Raw genomic sequence first — 26,723 nt, forward strand, 5'->3', positions numbered from 1 at the left:
GTCCCTCCACTGCCCACGGGTGCCCCTCACCGGACAAGCGTCCCAAGAATTGACTTCTGAGCCCTGATCACAACCCACGGACTGGGCATCTCACACCAGGCCGGCATCTGAGCCAGGACAGGCCAAGTCTGCACCCAGACCCCCCTCAGGGGCTTAGGGGCCGTGCGGCACATCAGTCAGTGTGGGTTCACCACGAACGAGCAAGGAACAGGCATCGGGGAAAAAAGCTGGTTCGTTTAGAGGCCGCATCACCAGGAGAGTGGGGCCCAGCACGTGGGGACACAAGCTTGTTCCCCCTCTGCTCGACCACACCTGGGGCAGTGTGTCTGGCTGGGGCGCTGCTCTGTGCGTGGCCACGGTCCCCCTGGGGGGGTCTGAAGCGGGCTGGCTGTGGGGGGCTTGGGAAGGGCCTGAGGAAGTGTGAGCACTCAGGAGCAGCCAGCTGAAGGTGAGGAACCTCCGGGGAAGCGGTGGCCATCTGGAACCCCTGAGGAGCCACCAGGGCTGGGTGGCTGCCGAGGACGGACCCAGAGAACCGCCTAGAACCCCACTGCTTCTGCTCAGACCTGGGTTTGAGGCAGCATCTAAGTGGCCGGCGGCTTTCACGCAGAGACCGAGGGCGCTGCTGGGAAGCCCCACCCTGCTCGACTCCTGACCGTTTTTATTTTTAAGTTCATCTTAAGAGGAGAGGGCTACACTCTTTTTCCCAGTATTAGCAGGAACCTTCCTTGCATCCTTCCCACTTCGCAGACGATGACTGTGCTCTGACAAAGCCTATCTTACAGCAGTAAGCATCCATCTCCATCCTGAGCACACGGAGGACGAATGTGACGTGGGGTCCACAGCCGAGGGTAACGGGGTCGCAGTGCGGCGGGGGCCCTGAACACCCTTGTCTAGGTCACTGCCATCACTCAGGGCACGGGGGAAGACAAGGGGCAGGAAGGGCAGGCCTGCCGGCAAACCAGCTTCCTCACGTGATGCGACCACTGGGGCTGGCGTGCTGCGGGGCGGACGTGACGTGAAAGGAGACAGTTTGTGACCTGAAAGCTTCAACAGGGTCATTCTACTCAGGACTGACAGGAGGAAGGCTGGATTTGGACAGAGAAAGTGGATACAAATCTTAGCTAGCTATTGCTCCTTTCTTTAAAGAAAAAGAAAAGAAAGAAAAGGAAAGGAGGCAGCTGCCCCAGCAGCGTTCCTGTGACGCCTGCGCAGGACGGGTCTGGTGACGCCCCTGAGAGCGCACGGCCACGGGGGGCGGGCCGGCCCTGGCAGGGCCTCCTGGCCGCTGCATCTGACAGCCTCCCACCTCAGAGGCCGTGTCTCCCCTTCAAAGTGTATTTCCACATGAAAAGAGCAAGCTGTCGGTCTGGCGGGGCCTGGCGTCCGTCCGTGGGTCTCTCCATCTGGGGCAGCTGGCTTCTCCATGAAGGCCTGTCCTGCCCCGCTGGGGCTTTAAGCCTGGCTGCAGCTGCTCTCAGGAGGACGGTGGGCTGAGGGGGGAGAGCCTGTCCTGCCCCCACCCGGCAGGCCGTCAGCTGCCTCGTCAGTCCAGGGGCGGGGCGGGGCGGCCGGAGGTGAGGGTTGTATGGAGGCAAGGACGGGGAAGGGAGGGCGACAGCAGAGGCTGGGGGATAGGGACAAAAGTCCTGGGCCGAGCAAAAGCCTCTGATGGTGAGGCCTAGAAAGGACCCCCCACAAAGCCCCCCACCGGGTCGGACGCCACTGGTCCATGCCCGGGCTCAGGGCCGAGGGCAGGGGCCCCCGTCCCCCTGGGCAGGGCGGGGAGGTGGTGGGTCCACATTCTGGAGGGGCCCTCGGTGGAACCCCCCGAGGTCAGGAGAGGGAAAACCTTGTCCCAGATTGTGCGGGAGCCCTGGTGCTGGCACTGGAAGTGGGGGAGAGAGAGGGAGAGAAAGATGGAGGTGGCTGCAGCCTTTGTCCCTGGTGGTGACATGCTCTGACAGTGCCCTGAGGACTGAAGGACATCTGGGCGCCCATGACCGGGTCAAGCCCCAAGGCAGCCCTACCTGACCCGACGGCAGTGGTGAGAGGGGCTGAGCGCGCAGGGTTGCCAGTGGCCAAGGTCAAGTCGTGCAGGGGGCCTCAGTGGGCCTGTGTCTCTGGCTGGCCCTGCCCCCGCGGAGCTCTGACCTGCCCCCCAGCCCTCAGATCCTACTGTCACCGGGTGTGGCCAGGGAGCAGGTGAGGGCTTGGATGTCTGAGGTCCTTTCCAAACCCAGGACCAGACTTGCGAGCAGGGGAGGGAGCCAGCGGTCCTGGAACATCTCTGTCAACTCCCCACCTTGCCTGGGGCAGGCCTGGCTGCAGGGGTGGGTGTGACCTGCGGCCCCTGCTCCGGGCACCTGGGCCATTTCTCGGCAGGTTAGGACTGTCTCCCTGCAGAGCTCGGGGGAGATTAGCGGGAGGAGAGTGAGCCCGCGGTGCCCGGGGTCACAGCAGAGGTCAGGCCCCCCTGGACCGGCCCGGGGCCCCGTCTCCCTGCAGGAACCCCCACGTGGGCTCGGGGACCCGGGTCTGAGTGCTGCTCGTCGGGGTCAGAGTGGGGGTGGGGGGGAGGGTCCCACCGGGAAACCAGCTGGGAGGCCGGGCTGCCTCTCGAGGAGAAGTCCCGCCTGAGCAGGTGGCCTGCGTGCGCAGCTGGGCGCGGGCGCGGGAGGAGGCGGGGGCGGCGGCCCCGCGGGCAGGTCTCCCGAGCCCCGAACACGCGCCGCTCGTGGGGGTTTACGTAGCGGGCGTCTTGGCAGGGGCCCCCAGGTGCTTTTAAGTCCAAAGTTAGTCGAGCCTGTTGGTCCTGCGACCAGAGTAAATCCATCTCTCGGTTCCCCCGGAAGTTCCTGTTCTGGGGCCTGGAGGGCTGGCCGCCCCCAAACCCCGTCTGTCCCCGTGCAGGACCGCGGGGAGGGACCGTCCGCTCAGGAAGGCCGTGTCCACGTGAGCTCCGTGGACAGATCGCCGTCCTCAGAGTTACAGTCCAGCTTCAGTGTGAGCGACTGCGTGACCACTTGGCCACAGCAGTGAAACCCAACGAGAGAAAGTTCAAAGTCGCTGTATGTGAGAGACCAAGGGCCCTCCCGCAGGAGGCGCCCTGTGACCCGCACGACAGGAGTGCTCGGCCTGCGCCACGTGGAAACCCGGCGTGGCGGGCACTGAGTCAGACAAGGCTCCCACGTACAGAACGTGCATTTATGAACCAGTGCCCTAAAAACCACACTTCCGCCAGGCCCCCCCGTCTGAGACGCTGTGTGGCCACTCAGCCAACAGCAGTAAAACCAAGAGAAAAACATCAGAATTACTTGAGACAGCAAAGCAGGGTCCCTGTTGTGGTTCTGGATTGTTTTATTTATTTGCAACAGCGAGGGTCTGTGCTTACACTTCCCACGAGTGGGATAGAACGGACGCACGCACCTTCTAAGGGGACATCAGCGTGACGCTGGTGGAGGGGAGTGCCCCCTCGGCCCCGCGCGGAAGCTCACGGGGAGGTTGGGGCGACTCGAAGGCGACTCGCTTCTGGGACTCCTTGACTGGGAGCTTGATGCCAAGACCTTGGGGGAAGTGCCAGGAGAAGCCACAGTGGGCTCGAGAGCGTCGGGGTCACGGAGGTGACGAGGTGGGGGTTTGGGTGAAGGTCGGGGTGTTTGCACAGATTTCACCCGAGGTGTCCGCATCTGCTCCGCTGAACGCTCCGTGGGGACAACGCGGCGTCTGCCGGGGACGCTCCCCCTCCAGCGCCCTGTAACACGGGAGGCCTGCGGACCCAGCCTCCAGCCCACGCGGACCGGGCATTCTAAACGGAGATCAGCAAGGCGGTCCAGCCCGCAGAGGTTCTTACTTTGAAAGAGTATCAGGCACCTGGTGGACACAAGGGATTTCCACCGTAACTAATGTCCCGCTAGAAGCTGGAGGGCAGTAAGGCCGAATTGAGCCAGAAGGCACAAAGGGCTACTGCCCAGCGTGGAGCACAGACTGGGCCTCACGGCAAACGTCAGTGAGCGCCACCCAGCGGCCACCACTGGGATGCTGGAGCAGCACATTTCCACCTGAGAGACAGTCAGCCTGCTACTGGGCTTGGATGGAGAACGTGGCTGTGACCCAGGGACACAGAGTAATCCTGAAACCTGCAACACTCACGACAGCTTAAGTGACGCCCAAGAAACTGCCCGTGGGGACGTCGGTGATGGAAGAGCTCCAGAACCAGACGGACGTTTATTTACTTACTCATGCAGTTGCGTGCTACCAGGGGACGCCAGTAGGAGCCTTTTATCCCTTGGCACTGACCTGGGACTGTCCCCTGACCGCGGGGACATGTCCTAGAAGCAGGCCTCGATGGGCAGAGGGCTGCCCGGCTTGTGGACGGCAGTCCCGAGGGGAGTGGGCAGCGTCCTGCTTGGATGGTCACCGTCTGATCGAAGAAGGTGAAAACAAATCAGCTCAGAGGGCTGAGCTGCAGGCTGTCTGCCTCGATGCTGGGCTTCTACGGACTCGTGGGTGTGGCCAGTGGCCAGGCTGTATGACCAGGAGGCTAGTCAGTGGAACACTCCCCTACTAAGGAGATGGTCTCATGCAAACCACTGTGGAAATCTGAGGGGGATATTAAACTGGGAACTTCTGATGCCCATCAGAAGTCCCTTCCAGGGTCAGAGGGTGACTGGAGTTGGCAAACGGCTAACCTGGTGACCTGGGCCCATGACATGAGTGGATGGGGTGCTGCAACTTTGCAGAGATGGACTGAATCTGGACATGGTCCTCCCGCACCTGCTGAGGCATTGAATGCCAACAAGAGCCGTTGTGTTCATCAGCAGCAGCAAGGAGACGGCAGACGGCAGACGGCTGGGGCAGAGGCCCCGGGAAGGCCCCGCACAGGGCTGAGGGGCAGACCGATGCCCCGTAGGCCCGGAGGCCAGAAGCAGGTCCCGACGGGCCGGCCGACTCTGGCCGGGGCTTTGCCGACGCAGCGGTAGATGCGGGTGCTCAGAGCGCCATGGAAGAGCTGGGACGGGAGGTCTGCTCCGGCTTGGGTGACCGAGTTTCGCTCCTTCAGACCCGAGAAGACACTTCTGTCTTCAGAGTGACGGCGGGCCAGGGTGCTGGAAGAGGCGGTTGAAACACCGTTTGTCTGGACCATGGCAAGATTGGGTGTGAAAGGCCGGTGTGTGTTCACTCTCCACGTGAGTGGCCGTGGGCAGCTCCCTCGGTCCTTCTGGGGACCCGAGAAGAGGGTGGGGGAGAAGCTCGGACAACTACACTCGGCTAGAAGGCTCTGTATCCATGGAAACGGGGAAGGATTCCAGGGCCTGCACGGCTTGGCGCAGGCGCATTGATGACTGCTGCCTCTTGGCGCATTAACCCCTTTATCACTGTGCAGGGTCTCGCGCTGCCCCGGCGATGTCTCTGCTCGGAGTCCGCATCCGCTACGAGTGCGGCCACTCGGACCTCAGGGTCCACGTGCTGTGTCTTCCCGTCCGCTCACTTCCAGCCCATGTGAAGGCCGCTGAAGGGCGCTTCTCGGCGGCGGCCTGGTCAGTGCCTCCCGTCCACTCTGCCGGCTCTCACCCCGGCGGGTCTGACCCGCTTGCATTTCACGTGGGCACTGATAGGAAAAGGCCCCCTCCCTCACCGCAGCCTGGATGAGTGGGGGTGTACTGGAGAAGGGAAGGGACAGCAGGCCAGAGACGGACAGCCCTTTCTGGAGCCAACCTGGACGTCCAGCCTGGCGTCTGGAGTGCAGGGAACCACAGGTGAGTGCAGGGCAGCCCTGCTCAGCCCACCCCCAGGCCCCAGAGCCCTCCAAACACCACCCTGATCACTTCCTGCCTCCAAAATGGGCAGGTTAGCCCATCAGAGGGGGTGGGGGAGTAGATGGGGCAAAGAAAGTTCCAGGGCTGTGCCTGGAGGCCTCAGCAGAGGGCAGCCCCTCTCCACCTGTAGCCAGGTGACAGTTAACGCCACCGCCCATGGCAGGCTCTCCTGTCTCCGGCATCTACGCACCGCAGGCCCCAGCAGGCACCTGTCCTGCAGCCCATGCCTGGGGGGGCTCCCCAAGGAGAAGCAGGGCACTCCCTAAGGCCTTCTTCCACTGCCCACTGGACCCTCTGGCCTCCCAAAGTTCTCTTTCCTATTGTGCCCTCCCTGGAGGCCCTGGGCTGAGGGGGGCACCGCGTGATCAGTCAGTCTCTCCCCCACCCCCGGCACAGGGGAAAGGCCCTCGGAGCACGTCAGTGGCATCTGATCCCTAAGTGGCCAGCACAGGGACAGGGTGAGGCTGTAACCGGCACCTGTCAGGACAATGAGCGGTGCTGCTCCTCTGTCACAGAAGCAGATGTCCAGGCCGCTCAGTACACGTCATAACAGGTGCCTGCTGAGGGCCAGGGAGCCTGGGCCCAGACCCCAAGGAACTAAGTCCCCCTGGGCCGACCAGCTGCTGGAGGGCCCTCCTGGGGGCTCTGCCCTGAGCCGCATGTGTAAACACGTGTGTGAGCGCACGTGCACGCACCTCCGTGCTGGCTCATCCTGCCTCTTCTGTGACTGGCGTCCTGGAGTCCAGGCCGGTGGACAGCCCAGTCCCCGGACGGGCTCCAGGTGGTGCCCCGTCCCCCCATCCCTGCACGTCTTGTGAAGTAAAATTGGAGCAGAGGCCTTGTTCGATTTGGGCTGCACATGCTTGGCAGAAGGACTTCAGAGGTGACAGGCTCTCCGGAGAGCAGCCCCCGGGACAGAACGGGCCTCGGGCCTCTGTCCTGTTTCGGCGCAGCCGCCCCAGAGGCCCTGCAGTACCATGAACAGGCACCAGGGGGAGCACGAGATTCCAGAAAAGAGCCCAGCCCCTCTCCCTCTCGCGCACAATCCCTGAAAAGTTGCATCTTCCAAAAATGGTCTCAGGGGCCCCTTGAATGCGAGCCAGCCGACTGGCGAGGGCCTCACCCTGCACAAAGCCAGTCTGTAAAGACGGAGAGGTGGCGATTTTTTAACAATTCTTTTTTTTTTTTATTGAAGTGTAGCCGATTTACAGTGGTAGTTTCAGGCGAAGTGATGCAGTTACACACACATGTATTTTTTCAAATTCTTTTCCATTCCAGTTCTTTACAAGAACCTGAGTGTAGTTCCCTGTGCCACAGCGCAGGTAGGTGGCTGGTTCTGAAATGCATACACTTCAGCAAAAGAATTCACAGGTTTTCCTCTCGGCGCGTGGGGAGCCCTTTAATCAGAGGGGCCCTGCGTCGCCAGCGTCCACTCGGACGCCCGGTTTTCAAGGCACTCTTTGTTTACAGCAGCTCCTCCCACTGCCCTGCTCCTCCGCGCGGGTTTCCTCGCCTTTTTTCAGACGGGATTTGCATGTAATCCTGTCCTTGCCCACATCCTGGCTGCGTGCCCTGAATTGAAATTCTTTGCTGCTGCCAGATAGACCACTTTGCTGGTAAATCACTGGCTGTTTGATTGTTTTATGTGAACTTGGTGTGAAAACTTGGCGTGATTTTTATATAACACAATAAGTCGCGCTTTATTAGTGAGAAGTCTTGATTGATCGTGCGAGTTTCCAGTCTCCCTTTCCTGCGAATTCATTAATTAGGGAATCAAAATTTATACGTTCAGCAACTTCGTTTTCAGCTAGTCTAACTGAAAGCAGAACTGGTCACTCTGGGCAGATGCAGGGTTACAGATCGTTTTTGGCAACTTTCCACTTTGAGGAGGATCTTCCTGCTGACGAAACCGTGGCTGGGACTGTTCGGGGTGTTGGCGGGCTGTGATGACACTGCGATACTTTCTAAGCATTTTGAAAGGTGTATTTTAGGACATTTGAGCTGATGACTCCTTCAGAGCAATTTTTTTAAAAAGATTTAACTCTTCATATAAGTGAGTTTTGTGAAAGTTTGAATTTAAATGTAAATCTATAGTGTCATTCTAATATTTCCTGTAACTTGCAGAGATCATGTAAGAAACTGAGTCGTGATTTGCACATCGTTTCCAGGACTTCTTTGTGCATTTATCACTGTATCTTCAATTATACTGAAAAATTAATTTTTAAGTTACCTCCCATGTTAGTAGTAATTGGTTCATCAAAGCTTCATATGAAAGTTTTCTTTTCTGCCTAATGTGGCGTTCCTTAAATTTAATTTTTGTTTCCAAGCCTGTGGATTTTGCTTTGCAATGCTGAAGTTTTCCAAAATCAAAATTCTAAACTCCTAGAATAATTTTAATAACTTGCTGATACGCTTTATTGCAATGTCCACGTATTTGCTTTTCTTGAACTGATTTGCTGATAAAATTTACTGCCCAGGCACCAGCATTCCTGCCCTGGGAGCATTTGTGCAGAGGCTGCAGGGACGTTCTGTGGGGACAGATGTGCTGCCCCCCCAGGTCCTGGTGCTGCCCAGTGGGGAGCCCCTCTTTCTACCCGGGGTTACGACCTCTCTGACCTTTGCTGCGATGGTGACCGGCCCGCAGTGCTGGCCGTGGCCCATTGCACACAGAGCCCCCTGTGAGAAGTGCTGGTTGGCCCCTTTCCATCATCCTCCGTGTGCACCGTTCTCTCTCTGGAAGCCGCACAGGGCTGGCTCTCAGGCCCGCTCCCACGGAGGCCTTGGGAAGCCTGGGCCTGCTCGCCCCTCCCAGGTGGCCACTCCATGGAGGGGAGGAGGAGACTGGGGCTCACACAGAGCAGCCTCACTGCCAGGCTGCACTGGGGGGCAGATTTAAGGGGGGCGAAGAGGTGGCCACAGGAAGCGGGGTGGGGAGCCTTCCTTCTCTCCCGCCCCCGGGGAGCTGGTGCAGGAAGACACAGCCTCCACATGGCGTCCCCTGGCAAAGGCTGCCCAGGGCCTCCCTGCCAGCCTTGCTCTCTGGATGGGTCTCCAGGAACCCCCAGCCGAGGGGGCTTTGTTCTCTTGGGGAGGAAGATTCCAGATCAGCTCTGGTCTTTGGGGAGAAAATGGCTGGGGCTCGTCTTAGCCCGGCGGGGAGCCCGGGAGTTCTGCAGTGAGGGCCCCAGTGCCTGGCTGTGGGGACCTGCGGGTCTGGGCGCTGGCGGATGGTGGGATTGGGTGCCCTGTGTCCAGCCCACTCCCCTGCAGCCTTGGGCTCCAGCCACACCGTTCCAAGGAGGTCTCCGGGTGTGGTGGCCGCTCAGGCCCCCCGGGCTGGGGGTGCTGGGGCGCCTCCAGGCCAGGTGGGCACGTCTGTGGGATGTCCTACCCTTGGGCCTTCTCGGGACTGGGTTGGCTCACCCTGGACCTCCAGCCTGTCCCCCTAGTTCTCAGCTTCGATTCTGACTCCACAAAGAGGAGGCGAAAGAGGCCCTGTGGGAAGATGGAGGCCCAGCCTCCAGGGGGTGCCTGCCTCACCCCGCCTGCCCTCAGACGCCTGTCGGGCCCAGGGAGACGGCAGGGCTTGGGGTGGTTTACTGACAAATGGTTTCTGGGGAGGAAGGGGGTGTGGGTTGGGTCCCCTCTCAGCTCAGGGAGGTCCCAGGGTCCAGCCAGGGCCGGATGCTCACGTGATGCTCACAGGGACCCTCCTGGCTCAGTGGGGGCTCAGCGGCTGCCGCCCACCCCATGCCGCCCGAGCCCCTGCCCCCTGCACCCCTCCGCAGGTCTCTGGGTGTCTCCAGGCCCTTGGGCAGGCTTCACTCTGGGGATTCGGTACTTGTTCTTCTGACTGTAGAACAGGTTCCTCTGGAAAAGGCGTGGGAGGCGGCCGTGATACAGCAGGACAGCCAGGACCATCCCTGCAGGAGGCCGGCATCAGACCACAGGGCGGGGGCTCACTGCGCCCAGGACTGGGTGGGGCCCTTACCTGGACCCTGGTCTGGCCCTTCCCGCCACCCCTCCCCTAGCTTACCCCTTGGAGACGGGACAGGCCACGGGAACCGTGTGCACCTCCTCCAGACTGTGCTCTGGGGACCTGGCTCCGCACCCTGCACAGATGCCCCGAGTCTCAGCCTTTCTTCCCAGGGCTGCCTCCTGAGGGTGACCCGTCACCGATGGGGGTGGCTCTTTTGGGCAGGATGGGTGAGTGTGGGGTGGGGAAGAGCCACATGTGGGCGGGGCCTGGGGCGGGGCCTGGCTGACCCCCTGGTTCTGGCCGGAACTCCTGGAGCGGAGGGCCCCGAATCCCCACCCGGCTGTCCGGGTCACAGGGAAGGTGAGTTTGCCAAGGCAGGAGAGGAAAACATGTCTTTTTCACGTTTGATGCAAATCCTTGAAGGAATAAACTCTGGTGTGTGGGCCCCTCTAGCACGCTTGCTTGGCCCTGCAAAGGTCAGTGCAGCCTGGCCAACACTGGCCTCCGTGGGCAGCTCCAGCCACCATGGCTCCAGAGAATGGCCCTGCGCCCACACCCCTCAGCTGCACCTCCTCGAATCCTCCGGCGGAAGCTGGGCCCACGCTGCTGTGGAGGAGGGCAGGCCCAGAGAGGAGGAGCGATGGCCCAGGGCCGCCAGCACAGGTGCGGGGTGCAAGTCCCGCCCAGCGAGCGCCCCCACTTCCTGCCCGGCACCACTGTGGTGCTGCCCCCAGCCTCGTGTCCTCGGGGCACATTCTCCCTGAAGTTCGGGGTAAGATGATAAACGGAACACATGACTGTTGTTTCCTAGAACTGCTCTGACATGGCTGAAAGATTTTGTAACCGTGTCAGCCCACCAAGGTGGGAGGGGAGGGGACGGCAGCTGCAAAGCAAGTGGAGGGCACATGCTAACAGCCTCAGTGCAGCAGGCGCCCCCCGCAATGCAGGGAGCCGGGGCGCTGCCGAGTCTCAGTGGGCATGGGCTCACTGGAGATGGGCTCACCTGGGGCCAGCCTGGGAGGAGGGGAGGGCAAGTCCGCGTGAGAAGTGCTGGGTCCCCAGGCGGGTCCTGCGGGAACAGCCTTGGACGCCGGCCCCACCCTCATCGGGGAGAGGGTGTGTGCACTCAGGACAGCCGAGCCCTGGAGGGGATGCCCCCACCCCCGGGAATGAAGTGGGCTTTGCACATGCGGTGCTCAACCCCCAGCCTCCTCCCCACAGCCCGAAGGCTCCTGAGGGGGTCCAGGGACCCCCAGGAGTGACAGCAGCACAGAGCCGGGGAGTCAGGGACCCTCAGGCTTCAGAGAGAGTGAGTGCCCCCCCGAGCGTGGCTCCTGGGCCGAGTGCGCCTGAGCCGTGGAAGGCGAGATGGAATTTACGGACAGTAGCAAGGACGTCTCCTCATCCCAGGGACGCGTGTCGGCCTGGGAGTCCCACCCCCTCGGGCTTGCTTCTCCCCGCGCCCCCTTCCTGGGAAGCTGGGCCGTGCTCCCTGCGTGCACCCCGAGTTCCACTGGACCCCAGTTACCCATCTGACAAGGGTGTGGAGAGCTCAGTGGGGTCAAGGGCTGCAACCAGGAGCAGGAGAGGGTGTGACCTCCACCCGGGGCCTCAGACTCCCTGAGGCCAGGGTCCCCGGCTCCACTGCTGCGGCCTGCGGCCAAGGGCACAGGTGCGGGGGAGGGAGGGCCCCACGGCGGGGGGGGGGGCGAGGGGCACCAGCTTCAGGGAGTCCCAGGGCAGCTCACCCAGGAGCCGCAGAGGACGGCCACTGCCGCGTCCACAGCCCCCTGAGAGGCCTGTCCGTCTTCCTGCCCCACTCGGCCCACTCTCCCCTGTGGCTCCGCAGTCACCAGGCCCAGTGGGTGCCTGGTCAGGGGATCCTGGCTCAGGGTCTGTGAGGGCGCCGTGCAGGGGGCACAGGAGCCGGACACAGGGATCCTCCATGACAGGCACCATCCGTCTGTCTGCCCAGCACCCTCGGATGGTCTGCGTCTCCCCCACCCCTGCCGCCTTCCTCCCTGGCTCCTGCCCCTCTGTGTGATGCCCAAACCAAGATGAGCCGCTCACATCACCTCGCCCCTCCAGGGTGGTTAGGGAGGGGCACGTGACTCCGGGAGTCACTTTCCTTCAGGGTCTATCACTGGGGCCAAGGAGGAGCCCCCATGTCTCCGTCACAGAGGGGAGCCCGGGATTGCTCCCCGGCCCTATCCCCGCCCCACAGGACCCACTGTGGGAAGCGCTCTGGACACCAGGGGCCCCTAAATTGATCCCCCCCAGCGAGCTGGGTCCCACAGGCATGTCCACCCTGGATGCTTCGTGTGTTGTTCCTGTCCCCCATGGGAGCCACCACCCAGGGCTGGCCTTGTCCATCCGTCACCAGGGACTCCCAGAGCCCCAGGGGCCCCTCTGCCCTTACCTGTCAGAGGGCCCAGCCAGTACACCTGGGCGTATTGCACCAAGGTGTGCCCCGAGCAGTGAAAGGTGACCGAGGCAGCCAGGGTGGGGTTGAAGAAGGCGGACGTGAGGGGCCCAGCTGCAGGGGGAGCATAGACAGGCCTCGTCCCGGTCCTGCCTGCAGCCACCTTTCCAACGGGCCCGACCCACCCCCAAATCCCCGCTGAGGGTCCTGCTGGGCCCAGGCCTGGACTTGGCAGGCTCCTGGCACACAGGCCGGGAGCTCAGCCCATCCTCACCCCTTGTAGACGGGCACCCCAGGAGGGCTGCTCAGCCAGGCCGAAGGTCACGGGGCCAAGGAGCAGCTGGAGCAGCAGTCTCTCCAGGCACGTCCGACGCCCGTTCCAACCTCTCGCCCTGGGTGACTCGGCTGCCCCATCACTTTCCGCCCCGCTCCCCCCGTGGGAGGTTGTCTCTGAGAGACAGAGAGATGAGAGAAGGAGACGCAGAGATGGAGAGAGATGGAGGCAGTGAGCGGGGGGTGGGGGAACAGAGAGACGGACGCAGCCTGACGGAGAGACAACAGGACAGAGGACTGGACGGGGCCGGCGAGGGGACATGTGAGGAGCGCCAGTGTCCCTCAGCCCCAGGCCAGGCTGACCACGGCCTGTGGGCAGGGACCTCCCCTGGGCAGGGCCAGAGCAGGCTCTGGGCTTTGGGAAGAACCCAGGGCAGCTTCCACAGGGGTGCAGGGTCCCATGAGAGCTTGGTCAACAGGCCCGACCCCAGACAAGGAGGGGATGGGGGGGTGGGAGGAGCTGCCCTCTGGGGTGATATGTGGGGCCCAGTGTGGTGGGGTTGAGGAAGAAAGAAACAACACGCCTGGGCACTCTAAGAGGGGGCGACAGAGGATGTAGGGACTTCCAGGCCAGAGCCTGGGCCGGGCCCTGAATAATCTGCACCGGCCGCCCCACCTGCCCCAGGTGTAGACCTTCTGGGATGAATAGGAGAGCCGGGGGTATGGACAGACAGAGCCAGGAAGGGCAGCCCTGACAGGGCCCAGGGGTCCCAGCCCAGCACACTGTGTCCAGCCTAGCTGGTCACCATCCCACCAGTGCCTGGGCCGCCCCGAGTCTCTGTGGCCCCTCGGCCAGCATCCCCACCCCTGGGCGTCCAGAGGTGCCAGTGTGCAGGCTGGCCACCCAGAGGCCGGAGACAGGCCGCCAGGTCTCACCTGCACAGGCCATGACGGTGACCAGCAGGGCCACGGCCGGCACCCTGTAGACAGGGAGGGTGTTTCGGAGGTGGAGGAAGGTCAGGTGGAAGAAGAAGGCCCCGGAGCCCTCCACCAGCGCGCCGTGGGGCACGGCCGTGCGCAGGGCCGAGCTGCAGTGCAGGTCCATGAGGTTCTGCAGAACGTGCATGTCACTGAGCTCCCAGGCCCAGAAGAGCCGTGTCAGTGCGCCGGCCGCCTGCATGCCCAGCGCCTGGGCCGCCAGCTTCAGCAGTGTGCTGGGCAGAGAGGCCTCAACCAGGAGGAACTCCTGCAGGGACACGGTGGGATTGGCCGAGGCCCCGTCCAGGGTGGCCCTGTGCCCCAGGAAGAGCAGGAAGAGCAGGGTCAGCAGCAGATCAGGGCTGAAGCCCCCCGCCCAGGGGCCGATCTCCACCAACACGCGCATCTCCAGGCAGCAGGCCCCCAGCTGGGCCGCGCCCGCCGCCTCCCGGACAAAGTGGGCGTAGGCGCCCCTGGGGAGCAGGGCCTTGGACGCCCTCCTGGCCGCCTGGCAGAGGGCGAATGTAGCAAAGAAGAAGGAGAGGGACACGTTCAGACCGGCCATCGCCCAGAGGTTCCCGGGAGCCGGGCTGAGCCGGGAGCTGAGCTGACGTGTCGGGGGCTGGCCGGCGGCCCCAAGGGCAGCGAGCTGTGGGAGAGTCCACCTGGGCCGCCTGCCACCGTGGGAGCGCCACACCTGTGCCCTGACTGCCAGCCCCACCCCTGCGGCCCAGGAGCCCAACTGGGTGGCGCCTCCCCGAGCGGGTGGCACCTCCCCGATCAGGTGGCATTTAATGTGGGGGCTTGACAGCCAAGCCTCCGTTCGTCCCACCAGAGACAGTCTTGCTGCGCAGACGGGCTGAGTCACCTGATGCCCCGTCTCCACCCCTGGCAGGTCCTCTTGTCTGAGTTTCCCACCCAAGCGTCCGTCCCTCCCAGCGTCCGTCCCTCCCCTGATCTTTGGAAGCTCAGAGTATGTCTCAAAGTCGGGGAGGGAGTCCTATGACTTTGTTCTCTCCAGTACTGTGTTGGCCCTTCTGTCTCTGGCTGGGACGTACACATTTCAGACTCAGTTTGTCAGCATCTGACTGGCGTCCTGGCAGTTTGACTGGGGACGGCTTGAGTCTGTAGATCCAACCAGGAAACCTCACATCGTCCCAGCAGTGAGTCTGCAATCGGTGACCGCAGACTGCCTCCCCATTTACTCACCTCTTTGATTCCGTGCATCGGAATCTTGTAGTTTTCTAATAATAACATATTTTGCTTGATTTTTACCTACATTTTTACTTCTCTCCTTTTTTGGGGAGATGTTACTATAAATGGTGTTTTTAAAATTTCAGATTCTAGCTGTTCATCTCTGGTGTGCAGGGAAGCCATCAACGTCCGTGTGTGGACTTCGCGTCCTGTGACCTTGCTATAATCACTTTCTAGTTCCAGGAAGGATTTCTTTTTTCTTTTTCTTCCGGATTTTCTTCATAGACAGTCTTGCCATCTGCAAACACAGTTTCATTTCTTCCTTCCCACTCTGTGTACCTAGTACTTCCTCTTCTTGTCTCGTTGCACTTAGAATTCCCAGCACGGTTTGGACGGGGCTGGTGAGAGAGGCCCCTTGTCTAGTTCTCAGTCTTGGGCGGGGGCCCCCGTGTGTCACCATCAGGTGCAGTGTCGGCTGCAGGATTTCAGGGAGTCCCCCTGAGTCCTGGTTTGCCCCTCCCCAGCCCGCACGCCAGAGGACTCTGTTATGGATAAAGCTCTGGGCAGATTTCGATTGGATTTGTCTTCCTCACCCCCTGGTAGAAACATAAGGGAGTTTTCTTTGCTTTTCACCAGGAGAACTTGGTGGGGCTCCTGGTGGTAAAATCCACGAGAGAGTGAGGTCCCTCGAGGCCCGAGGCCCAAGGAGTTTCTCTGTCTGCCTCTAGCCTGCGCTCAGCCTCCAGCAAGGCATCCCCACTGCCATGTAGGGGTTCCTGCCCATCTGCGCCCGCTCCGGCCCCACTCCGGCCAGCAGACCCTGCCGTGGCTCTGCTGTCGCTCCAGGTTTGGGGGCAGCGGCCGGCCCTGAGGCCTCGGTTCTGAACTCGCTGGCTTTCCGTTATACTCAGCTTTTTCTTGTTGGAGCGGGCATCGTGACCGCCAAGCGCCTTAAGATCTGAGGTGAGGGGTCATCTAAAGCGTTTAACTTTTTTGAAAAACCAGAATCCATGAAAGGTTTCCTAAGTTTCTTTAATCTGCTCCCCCCACTCTAAAAATCCTTTTCTTCGGACTGGATGGTGTGCTGTCTCGTCAGAGTTTCGGGAGTTCTGTGTCCCGATCAGCCCACGTCTTGTCTGTTCATTTTATTAAGTGTTTTCAAAAATGAGAAAATTTTCATTTTGATGAAGTCTGATTTCTCTGATTTTTCTTTTAGGGGTCGTGGTTTTGTTTCGTATTTGCGAAATCTCCGACAACCTCAAGGTCACAAAGCTTCTCCCCCAGGAGTTTACAGGGTTTGGATTCACATGCAGATCGATGACCCATTTTGAATTAATTTGGGGTACGGTGCGAGGTGTATTTTTTCCATATGGATGTTCCAACACCATTTAAAAAACTGTCTTTTTTTTTGAGATGCTTTAAAAAACTTTAATTTTTAAAATTATCATGGAGTGATAATTGACTTATTTTTTCCGTCAATGTACAGGTCCATGAATTTTAAAACATGTGTATATTCACGTCACCACCACTGCTACTAGGGTGCCAAACAGTTCCATCACCCCCAAAACTCTCTTGCGCGAACACAGTCCCCAACCATAACCCCTGGGGACCCCTACTCTGTTCTCCCATCACCGCTGTGTCTTCCGGAGAATGCCGTATAAATGGAGTCACACAGAACGTAGCCTTTGCAGATTAGTTCTTTCACTCGGGGTAACGCCTTTGCGAGTCACCTAAGTTTCTGCATGCTTCGGTCCCATGCTTCGATTGCTAAACAGATTTCCGTGGTGTGGACGGACCACATCCTGTCTGACCACCCGCCTGCTGAAAGGCGCGTGAATTGCTTCCATTTGGAGGCAATTATGAGTAGAGCTGCTTTCAACATACGCACATCAGTTTCTCTCGCGCAGAGTTTCCATTCCTCCAGGGTAGACATCCCGCAGTGGGGCTGCTGAGTCCGATGGAAGGGCACGCTTCACTTCCTAAGAAATTCCCAAACCCACTTCCAGAGCAGCTGTACCTTTCACATTTTTACAAACTGTGGAGGAGAGTTCCAGTCCCTCCATCTGCTCAGCAACACTTGATACGGTCAGCGTTCTGGTGGTGGTTTTTCATCGTAACCTTTGTAACGTGTGTAGCGGCATCTTTTACCATTTTCAGATTGGTTGCTTGATTTCTTACCACTGAGTTTTGAGAATTCTTAATGTGTCCTGGAGACAAGTCCAACGTCAGATATGTGACTTGTGAGTGTCTCCGTGTCTGGCTGGTCTTCATTTTCTTGACAGAGCAGGGGTTTTTCACGGTCGTGAAGTTCAGTGCTGAGTTTCTTTTCTTTTGTGGGCAGAGCTTTTGGTGGCACGTCTGACAACACTTGTCCTAGCTTTTCATCTTGGGGACTTCCTTGTCTACTGTCTCCCAGAAGGTGTGTGGATTTAGGTTTTACATAACATTCTGAGTTACTTTTTGTATAAAGTATAAGGTTTAGGTTGATGTTCATTTTTAAAAACATACCTGTGAAAACATAACAATCAATTAACATATCAACTAAAACACGTCAATGTTACTTGTGGGAAAGGCCACCCTTTCTCCACTGGCTGCTTTTACACCTTTGTAAAAAAAATCAGTTGGCTGTATTTGTGTGGGTCTGTTTCTGGATTCTCTCTTGGTTGATCCACACCTGTCCCTTCGCCACCCCACACTGTCCTGATTGCTGTAGCTTTTTAGTAATTTTAAACTGGGTGTTGTGATTCTTCTGACTTTATTCTTCAGTTTCAAGTTTGTTCTAGCATTTCTAGTTCCTTTATTTTTCATGTAACTTTTAGAATCAGGTAGCTGATACGTCAGGACGCTTGACTGAGGTCATGCTGAATCTACAGGCCAGTCTGGGGAGGGAGGTCATCTTAACAAATGCCAAACCTCCCGGTTACGAACATGACGTAGCTCCTCGTTTCACTTAGGTCTTCTTTGATTTCTCTCATCCGTGTTTTGTAACTTTCAGCATATTGACTTCTCTTATTTTTTGATTTTTACCTATGTAGTTCACATTTTGCCATTATAAATGGTAGTTTTTTAAACTCAGATTTTCAACTGCTTATTGCTAGTGTATAGAGATGAAATTAGTGTTTGTGTATTGCTTTGGTATTCTGCAGCCTTGCGTAACTCAGTTAATTCTAGTAGCTTTGGGGTATATTCTAGACTTGCTACCGACGCAGCTCTGCCTTTCTTCCGCTCTGGTCTGGGGCCTTTGCTCTCTTTGCCTCGCCTCGTTGCTCGGGTTAGAACCTCCAGCACCACGTTGAGGAGGGGTGACAGACGGCAGGGGTGAGCTTGTCTTGTTCTGGGTCTTAAGGGTTAAGCATCCACTTTCTGCTATTAAGTATGATGTTAGCTATAGATTTATTGTAGACATCCTTTATCAGGTTAAGGAAGTGGTCTTCTATTTAAAGTTTTGATTAGCAATGGATTTTGGACTTTTGTTAATTTTTTTCTACATCCATAAAAACGATAACATGATTTTTTTCTTGTTAGTTTAATTTAGTGAATTACATTGATTTTTGAACCAACCTTGCATTCCTGGGATAAACCGAATTTGGTCATGAGGTATTAACCTTTTTACACACTATTAGATCCAATTCGGTAAAATGTTATTGAGGATACTTGTTTCTATGTTGATGAAGAATATTGGACTGCAGTTTTATTTTCTTGTAGCGTCTTTGTCTGGTTTTGGTATGAAGTAAAGCTGACACATGAAATGACCGGAGGTTGCCTGGGCGTGAGGCTGGCAGTACAGGGCTGGCACTGCCAAGAGCGCCTGGGGCTGTTCAGACAGGCACCAGGTACTGAGGGAAGCAGGTGGACGCTCCCACGATACACACCCTCTGTACCTCCCACCCCTCGCGGTGCTCCCCTCTCTGCTTTGCTGCGGGGAGGTGCGTGCTATCTCCAGACAGTGCTGGACACTTGGCCCTGTGGCCATTTAGGGCCCCAGCAAACAGACCCAGCGCGCAAATAAAGCCACAGCAGAGCCCCGCGCGTCTGGTGCTGCATAAAGAGCCATGTTTATTTCGTAACTGGACAGAGCCTGAAGCGCACACGCACGCACAGGGGCCTAGAGCCTAGCACGCGGGTTTCGGACACTGGGAGCGGGAGTCGCTACGTCGGGTGGCGGTCACGGTGCGGGGGCCGGGGTGTGCCGCACAACCACGTATGTACAAGCCACAGGGGAACTCGGGACGGCTGGCACGGGAAGCACGGGCCTGGGAGAAGCTGCAGCCTCTTGTCGCTGGGAGGAGGCCTGGCCTGGCCCCAGGGGCAAAGGAGGGCGCCTCAGGGCCCCTGCTGGGGGGGCTGATGGACAGCCAGTGTGGTGCCCTGCTCACTCCTGCCGCTCCAGCCACATTTAGGGATCCTCTCTGAGCACCTTGCCACGCCCGCCTCAGAGGTGCCAAGGGGGGACCAGGATTGAGTGGGGGCCACCTCCGCTGGCGGGGTGTGTGTGTGTGTGCGCGTGTGTGTGCGCGCGCGTGCACGCAGTGTCAGGGAACCAGAGCAGGGAGGCCTTGAACTTATGAGCCTCTCCACACCCACCCCTGGGCACCAGCTGCCCTGGGGCCCAGCATCTCCCTCCCTGGGGCTCCTCTCACAGCAGAAGGAGCTCACCCCACCCTGGAGGGGACAGAGAGCCCTCTCCGGCGGGGCGAGAACGGCAGTCCCTCTAACAAAATAAGGCTGCAGCCTGAGCGGCATCGTTAACACAGAACAGTCTGAACTGCCTCCCGGGTCTTCCTCTCCACCCCCAGCCAGGCCTGCCTTCCTTATCTGCACTCCGTGACCCTTGGACCCGCAGGGGCATCCAGACCAGCCTCCTACATCACAGATGTGGGAACTGAGTCCCAAACCACTTCCCCAGGGCTGATGTGACACCAGGCATGAGCGAGCAGTGTTCCCAACTCATATTGGAATTCTCTCCCCAGCAGCCCCAGGTGTCTGGGCTCTGATCTAGGACCCCTCTCCGGAGCGGGCCTGAGAGGGGGAGTGATGACAAATGGGGTCATCAGGTGGGCCACACCTGGCTCTTAGTCCCTGCCAAGATGGCACCAGGCCACGATGGAACAGCCCCGGGGCCTCCATGGCTGTGGAGGCTCCTGAATTCGGGGCGACTCCCAGAAATCCTCCCACGGGCCCCCTTCCCTTGGCCTTGCCCGACTCAGCAGGTGCCCTGCGGGTTGGCTGGCCCCAGACACCTGCACCCTGCGCGAGAGGGCCTCGGACTCCTCTCCCCCGAGGCCGTGGCCTCAGGCTGGTTGGCCTGAGTGGGCCATGGCCGGGGCCCTGCACCTCCAGTCTCCCTGCGGGAAGGCGGGGCTCTCAGAACCGACTCATGCTAGAAGAGCTCACCTGACCCGTCCCTCCTCCCTGCCCTCAAAGCCTTCAACAAGCCAGAGGAAGTGCTCCTTCCAGACAGTCCTGTCACCCCAGCTCTCTGCGGCTCAGCCTCTACCCCCTGAGGAGCACCTTGCGGGCAGCACAGGCCTCCTGGTTTCCAGACAACGTTTGATTTTAGTCCAGGACGTCAGCCCTCATCTGCTCTTGGGGGCCATGGAGGGGACGGGTCTCGTGGTGTGGTTGCTGTTTTCCTTCAAGCTAAAAAGAGGCCAAGTGTGCCTCTGGGTGCAGGAACAGGTCACTGAAGACCCCAGGCCCGTGGTTCCTCTGAAAGGTTCATGGCCTGGGCATGACACAAACCAGACTCTCGGCCCAGGCTGACTCTTACCTCATCCTGGGCAACCATCAGATGTGGGGTCTGCAGAGGGGACGAAGTGGCTATTGGCATGAGAAGTCAGAACAAGACAAGGCGACACTCTCAGACACAGGAGGAGAAATCCCCCTTGATGGCAGACGACCTCAGCGCTGGCCACCCTCCCCCGAGCCCCTTGCATCTTCTCACTGGACCCACAGAAACTCTCCTCTCCTGGGACAAAGAGGGGAGGTCACCGGTTTCCTCCCTGGAGCAACCTGGAGTTCACCCCACATCTCACAGCAGCTGGAGATGCTGCACCAAAAGCCCCTCGCGGCCTGGACCACCTGTAAACAGCCCCTGCACCCAGCTGGCCTGGACACACGACATAGGCCAGTGGAATCCTGACCCTTCTGCCTCCTGGACCCCACAAGGACGGCGCCACAGCCAGGCACCTGTCTGCCTCACCTTCCACACGCGCCCAGGTGAGACGTGGACCCTGCCTCCTGCTAGAAGTAACACGCACCACCTTCTACACTGCTCGGACTTCAGACATCCGCTCCCCTGGCGTGCGCACGCGTGCGCACACACACACACCCCCCCAGGACCGGGCGGCCCCATTTGCAGCTGGGGAGAAGCCTCAGCTCTGGCCCGGCAGGAGCACCCCCTTGGTGCTAACCAGGAGGCGCCAGCCCGTCCAGGCACCTCCTCACCGTGGCCTTCCGAGGCGGCTGCCCCGCCCTGCCCGTCCCTAAGAGGCTGGGGAAGTGCGCGTGGGAACGACTTGGGGTGGGTCCAGCTGAACCCTACACGTCTATGGGAAGGCGTTAGATATAAATGCTTATAAATAGATCACAGTCTTGTAGTTAATTTCTGACTGGACTGTTCCAACGTCACTAGCTAAGGTGTATTAACTATAAGTCTGTCTATGCTTAAAAAAATATTAGAACGGCATCGACGCCCCGGGACCATGCCCTCCGACGTTGGGGTTCTCCCGGCCCTTCCCACCCGGGGCGCCTTCTGAAAGAAAGGACAGCAGACGCGGCCTCTGCTGGGAGCGCGACAGGTCGTGTGCAGGTCCCTGGCCAGAGGTGGTTCGTGGGGCCCAGCGCGCCGTTCCCAGGACGAGGGGCACGCCGGCTGTCGGGCGGGGCGGGGCTGGGTGGGGGGACAACACGAGGAAGACGGGGGCGGGGCCGGGCCTGCTTCCTGTCCCGGGAGGGCTCCACTCAGACCCTCATCTGGGCAGACCTCCTTCTGGAGAGCTTGGACCTGCGGAGGGTTGGGAGAGGAGCAGTGGTCAGGGCCGGCGGGCAGCCGGGGTCAGGATGCCGGCACCGGGGCCCTGTGCCGACTCTGGTTCCCTTGTCACCAGAGAGACTCACTCTCTGTCTCCTGCCCACGTGACTCGGTGGGAGCAGCCCCCCGCCCCCTCCCCAGCCTCCTTCAGTAAGTCACAGAGGCTCCCGGCCACCGGGGGCCTGGCCATTGCCCAGCCTGGCTGTGCGCAGTAGCTTCCCTACATGAAGGCCCGCCCTCCCCGGCCGAACGTAAAATCTAGGCGTGCTGGGCTTTACCGGATGGTCCCGGCCAGGAGCGGGTTGAAAGCGTACAGCCAGTCGTGCATGTCCTTGTCGCTGTTGGCCTGCAGCAGGATGCCGCGGTGCTCCGTGCACACCGCAAACGTGTTGGGGGTCTGCGAGGGGGGCTGCCGTGAGAGGGGCCAGACCCGCCTCGGCCAGCTCAGTCAGCTCCACTGGGGCTGGGGCGGGCGGGGCCGGGGGAGCACCAGGGACGAAGCAGCGGAAGAGGAGACCCGGGCTGGGTCACACGTCCTCACACACGTCCAGGGCCACCGCGTGCTCGGGGAGGAGCAGGGCAAAGCCGGAGGATAGGAGGCTGCCTCCTGGGCCCAGGGCACCACGGGCTAGGGGCTCGGGGACCCCCAGTGTGGCGTCCCCCAGAGGACGGACTATGTCATTAGCCACCAGAAGGCAGAGGATTTCTGCCCGCCCCAGCCATCGCTGCCCGATGTCACCAGGACTCGGAGCCCCAGGAGTGACCGCGGGACACAAGGGGCAGAGGGACAGTGGGGCTGACCCTTACGTCCCCGCCTGTGAGACAGGACTGGGTGGCCGCAGCGGGCAGTGAGTGGACACAGGAATCGCACCCTCCCCGGCCCTGCCGGGGCCTGCCAGCCCGCGGCCGAGTCCGCACCTTGAGCATTGCCTGCTGGTCTTCGCTGTACTCGACCTGGGCGGTGGAGAGGTTGAGCACAAACCTCTCCACGGCGTCCTTGTCGCTGTTGTACATGTAGGCGTAGGGCCGCCGCACCACCACAAAACGCTTGGCCCAGCCGGCTGTGTGCGGCTCCAGGAAGTGCAGGTACCCCTTCTTGGACACGATCGGGCTGTGGGGCGGGGACGCATTAAAACCGTCTTTCCGCAACTGCCCGCCAGGTCCCCGTCCCGGCCCACGCCCGGGCTCCGGTCCACCCGACCCTTTACGTCTGCTCATTCTCACCCGCTCCTAGGTTGAGAGAACGAGGGCCTGCCTGACCCCCTGACACAGAGTTGTCCCCTGTCCTGGGTCTGGGGGCCTGCCCATCTCTGCGATGCTCAGAGGGCCCCGTCTGGGGCAGCCCCACGCACCTGACCCGGATCTCCTGGATGTCAGGAACCAGCAGGCGCTGGGGCTCCTTGTCGGCCTCTGCGGCCCGGGCTGGGGAGGGGAGCTTCTTAGAATCTGCCTCCGGCAGGGGCTCCGGCTCTGGGCTGGCCGGCCGGGAGCAGGGCTGTGGGGTCCTGGGAAAGCACAGAGAATCCGTGGCACTCCTGCCGGGGAGCTCCTCGCTGGCCCAGGATCTGCCTCCCCCGGAATTCCCCGACAGCCAGTGTCACCCCTCAGAGCGCTGTGGGCACCTTCCTCCCGTGTCCGCCAGGCCCGCTTGGAGCTCAGCCCACTGGCCTGAGTCCAGCCAGGGCTGTGCGGGCGCTGCAGGCAGGGTCCCCACGGACATGGCGCATCCTGCCTCCCCACCCCCACCCGCTGTGAGCGGCTCTAGCATCTCTCTCCAGGATCAAACTGAGGGACGTGACTTCCTCAGGGACCGTCTACATGGAGGGAGCAGTTGTCCTGTGGCAGCCACCAGGCCTGGAGCCACGGACCTGGTGGCCAGGGAGGCCTGTCCCAGCCCAGAGGGCCTCACGCCTTTTTGTTTCTTTCTGTTCTTTGATGAAGCAGCTTTGGACCCCCTGAGGTGTTATGAAATGTGATGGGCCCAACACAGGTGGGGTCAGCAACAGGGGCGGTCTGTCCCAAACACCCTGCTCAGCAGGCGCCCGGTGGCCCCCGCCCCCGACCGTGGGCTTAGCGGTCCTCTAAGCTCATCTTTGTCACGTTTTCCCCACTCAGTGTTTTACGAGTGCTGCCCGTGAAAGGGGCTATTGTTTAGTGTTTTGAACCGATTCTGGTTTTATTCACAACTGCATTTTAAATTTATGCTTTAGCAGGAAATGACCTCGGAATGGGCCACGCCAGCCGCACAGGCAGATACTTCCACGTGGCCTGGCCCTGCCCTGGACGTGCATGGCCGCCCCAGACCCCTGGCCCCTTGTGCCCAGCTCTGCCCTGTGCCTGTCACGGCTGCTGTCTTCGGTCAGCTCGGGGAGGCGGAAGTTTCTTGGGGAGCCTGGAGCCCACTTACCTCAGGTCAGCAGCTCCGTACCGCCCTTCGACCAGAGAGGGACAGGTGGAGGAGGGGGTGAGCGTGGCCGCCCCCAGAGGGGACATGGATGGGTCCCGGAGCAGGGTGACAGACATCTCTGAGAGCTGCGGAGGACAGAGGGCCTGATCAGGGACCGCCTGGGGGCCTCTGCAGGTGGGGCCCTGCACGTTTGCTTGCGTTTCACCTCCGTTTAAGGTGATCTCCATCCCAACTGCAGGCCAGCCCCTCCTCCCCAGCCCCTCCCAGCCCCTCCTCACCCCTGACCGCCCCTCCCAGGGCTTTGGGCTCTGCCCTGCCTAAGGAGGGATTTGAGGCTGCAGGGCGGCAAAGATGGAGTGGGGACCAGTGGGTGGGGGGTCAAGGAAAGTGTAGCCTCTGAGCCCCACCCTCAGGACATGCAGCCTGACAGCCTCGGGCAGAGGGCGAGGCCAGCACAGAGGACAGAGGCCAGGCATGGGGGTCTACAGGGATGAGAGACTGGTGAGGGGCCAGGGAGCCGGGAGGGAAGTCCGGGTGTGGGAAGCCTGGAGCAGCCGGCAGAGGCTCCGTGGAGGGCGGCACACAGGCTGCCAGCTTTGGGACAGGGTACGAGGCTGCAGACCAGGACGGGCCCCCAGGTGAAGAAAGGACAGCCAAGGGGAGGGGGCTTGACCAGCCCTGGATAGTGGCAGCTGGGCGAGGGCCAGGCCAGGCAGGACAAGGGACTGGGATGAGTGGGAGCCAGGGAGGATCCGGGGCAGGACTGGACCCAGCCAGCCCCTCACTCCTCGCATGGCAGGGACCCCAACACAGGCCTGGCTCACAGCCTCAGGCCTGGGAAACCCGCCCTTGGCTCTGAGGCACCCCTCTAGGCTGTGAGAGGTGTGCTTCTAAGAAAACCCTTATTTCCTTCTCCAGACTGGGATGGGGGCTTCTGTCGGCCACAAGGGCCCCGACGGCGGCCCCCCGCCCACCTTGCTCTCGCTGGCGCTGATGCAGACGTGGCTGTGGGTGTACTCTCTGTTGAAGGAGTGGGTGAGGAGCCGTAAGCACTGCGGGGAGAGCGAACGCCCGGTCAGGAGCCTCCCAGGACCTGGCTCTGCCCCAGACACGGGCGACTGGCCCAGGGGCCCGGGCACCCAGGTGAAGGTGGGCCGTACCTCCACCCTCCCAGGTTAAAGGGCCGAGTGTGGAAGCCTCCCAGGGCAGGCCTGAGGCCTGAACAAGGGTAGGGGTGGGGGCAGCATCACTCGAAGTGCGGGAGGCCTTCCCCGTGGCCCACCCAGCAGCAGAGAGGGCCAGTTCTGGATGCAGGTGGTGAGCTCCCCATCAGCACAGGTATTCAAGAGAGGGCACGTCACTGCTTGGGGAGCTGGCTGTAAAAGGGTGGGGTAGGGGCGAGGGGCAAGGTGACTCCGTGGACCCTCGTGCTTCCCAGGCCCAGGGGTCGGCACGGGTCACTGGCAGCAGTAAAGGGCCCGGAGGGTGGCTGCCTGCCTGCCTGCAGCCCACCTTAACGGCCAGTTCCCGCTGCCTCTCGTTGGGAGCCTCCAGGGACGATGGCCGGCCCTCAGCTGTGAGCGGGGAGGAGGCGCTGGACGAGCTGCGGGCCTCGGAGTCCTCGCTGCAGGCGGGGGACGGCGCCTCGGGGCCGGGCCGCTGGGCAGCCTCCAGCTTCTCTCGCAGCAGCAGGTAGTGCCTGGTCTTCTCCACCTGCGCGGCAGAGCAGGGGCGTGGCCTCACCTCTGCACTCTCCCCGAGTGGCGGGCCCGTCGGGACCCTGCAGCCCGCCTCACCCGTGGGCCGCGGAGTGTGAAATGGAGCCGGCAGACCTGAGAGTCGTGTCGGTCTCTGGCCTCACGCGCCCCATGTGCCCACAGTGAGCAGATGGACACAGGCCCCCAATCCCTGATGGGGCCCTGAGCTCTGCAGCCATGGCCTTGGGAGGGACCCTGAGGGTGGACCCAGGCCTCCAATGCAGTCTTCCCACATGCGTCCTGGGCCAGCGGTCAGCCCCGGCGGCCAGACGCTGGCTTCCCTGACCATTTTCTTTCCAGGTTCCTTTCTCATCCCGTCTACATGCCCGAGAGTCTGTGGTTGGGTTGGAAGTAAACCTTCCGCTCTCCAGAGGCCGTGCTGTCATGAGCCCCTCGCCCTGTGACAGGCAGTCTGAGGGTCACGTGCACCATCCCAGTAGCGCCTGGCGGGCTTGGACACACTCACCTCCTGCAGGAGACTCAGCTTCTCCAGCTCCCACTGGTGGTCCAGGATGAGGCTGTCACTCCGCGGCCTCCAGCCTGCCAGGTTCTCCTCGCCTCGGACGTAGGCCACAGACGTATCCAGCACCCGCCGGCGCCGGCGCTGCATCCCTGGAAGGGATGCCCAGGAATACGTGCCCCACTGTGGGCTCACCCACCAGAGACAGCGGGCCCCACCCGGCCCCAAGAGCCAGGCCGGCCTCGACCCGGGAGCTAAACGGCAGGCGTCCGCCAGGTCACCTGCCACCTCCTCCCCCTTCCTCTCTCACTCGCCGTGTCCTCCAGCCTCAACAGCTCCGGAGGTCGCAGGTGAGGGACCCCCCGAGTGTCGTCAGGGGACCAGATTCCCTGACTCCCAAC

At 60.8% G+C, this 26,723-nt stretch overlaps 2 protein-coding genes across 21 annotated transcripts in view; both read right to left on the reverse strand.

The window, feature by feature from the left end:
* Positions 1-9,548: 9,548 nt before the first annotated feature.
* On the reverse strand, positions 9,549-14,036 carry LOC105106511 (aquaporin-12B). The gene is made up of 3 exons (XM_011000326.3): positions 13,430-14,036; positions 12,218-12,334; positions 9,549-9,742 (listed from the first exon to the last, which is right to left on the reverse strand). The coding sequence occupies exons 1-3, from the start codon at positions 14,034-14,036 to the stop codon at positions 9,549-9,551; spliced, it is 918 nt and encodes a 305-aa protein (XP_010998628.2).
* A 4,660-nt stretch (positions 14,037-18,696) lies between these two features.
* Positions 18,697-26,723, reverse strand: part of KIF1A (kinesin family member 1A) — an 83,679-nt gene continuing 75,652 nt past the window's right edge. For all 20 annotated transcript variants that reach the window (XM_064485362.1, XM_064485361.1, XM_064485354.1 and 17 more), the window contains 8 exons: positions 26,329-26,474; positions 25,618-25,818; positions 25,080-25,157; positions 24,106-24,230; positions 23,051-23,203; positions 22,617-22,809; positions 21,977-22,095; positions 18,697-21,671 (listed from right to left, as the gene is read on the reverse strand). In XM_064485362.1, the coding sequence (XP_064341432.1) occupies positions 21,629-21,671; positions 21,977-22,095; positions 22,617-22,809; positions 23,051-23,203; positions 24,106-24,230; positions 25,080-25,157; positions 25,618-25,818; positions 26,329-26,474 (1,058 nt within the window). In that variant the 3' untranslated portion in view covers positions 18,697-21,628. The remainder of the gene's footprint in view (positions 21,672-21,976; positions 22,096-22,616; positions 22,810-23,050; positions 23,204-24,105; positions 24,231-25,079; positions 25,158-25,617; positions 25,819-26,328; positions 26,475-26,723) is intronic.

This window comes from Camelus dromedarius, chromosome 4 (assembly GCF_036321535.1).
Source record: "Camelus dromedarius isolate mCamDro1 chromosome 4, mCamDro1.pat, whole genome shotgun sequence".
Lineage (NCBI taxonomy): Eukaryota > Metazoa > Chordata > Mammalia > Artiodactyla > Camelidae > Camelus > Camelus dromedarius.

Coding starts and splice junctions, on each gene's coding strand:
- LOC105106511 (XM_011000326.3), bottom strand. CDS start 14,036: ATGGCCGGTCTGAACGTGTCCCTCTCCTTCTTCTTTGCTACATTCGCC. Junction 12,335..13,429: donor CACCGTCATGGCCTGTGCAG/GTGAGACCTGGC, acceptor CTCCCCCTGCAG/CTGGGCCCCTCACGTCCGCC. Junction 9,743..12,217: donor CTGGCTGGGCCCTCTGACAG/GTAAGGGCAGAG, acceptor GGCCTCCTGCAG/GGATGGTCCTGGCTGTCCTG.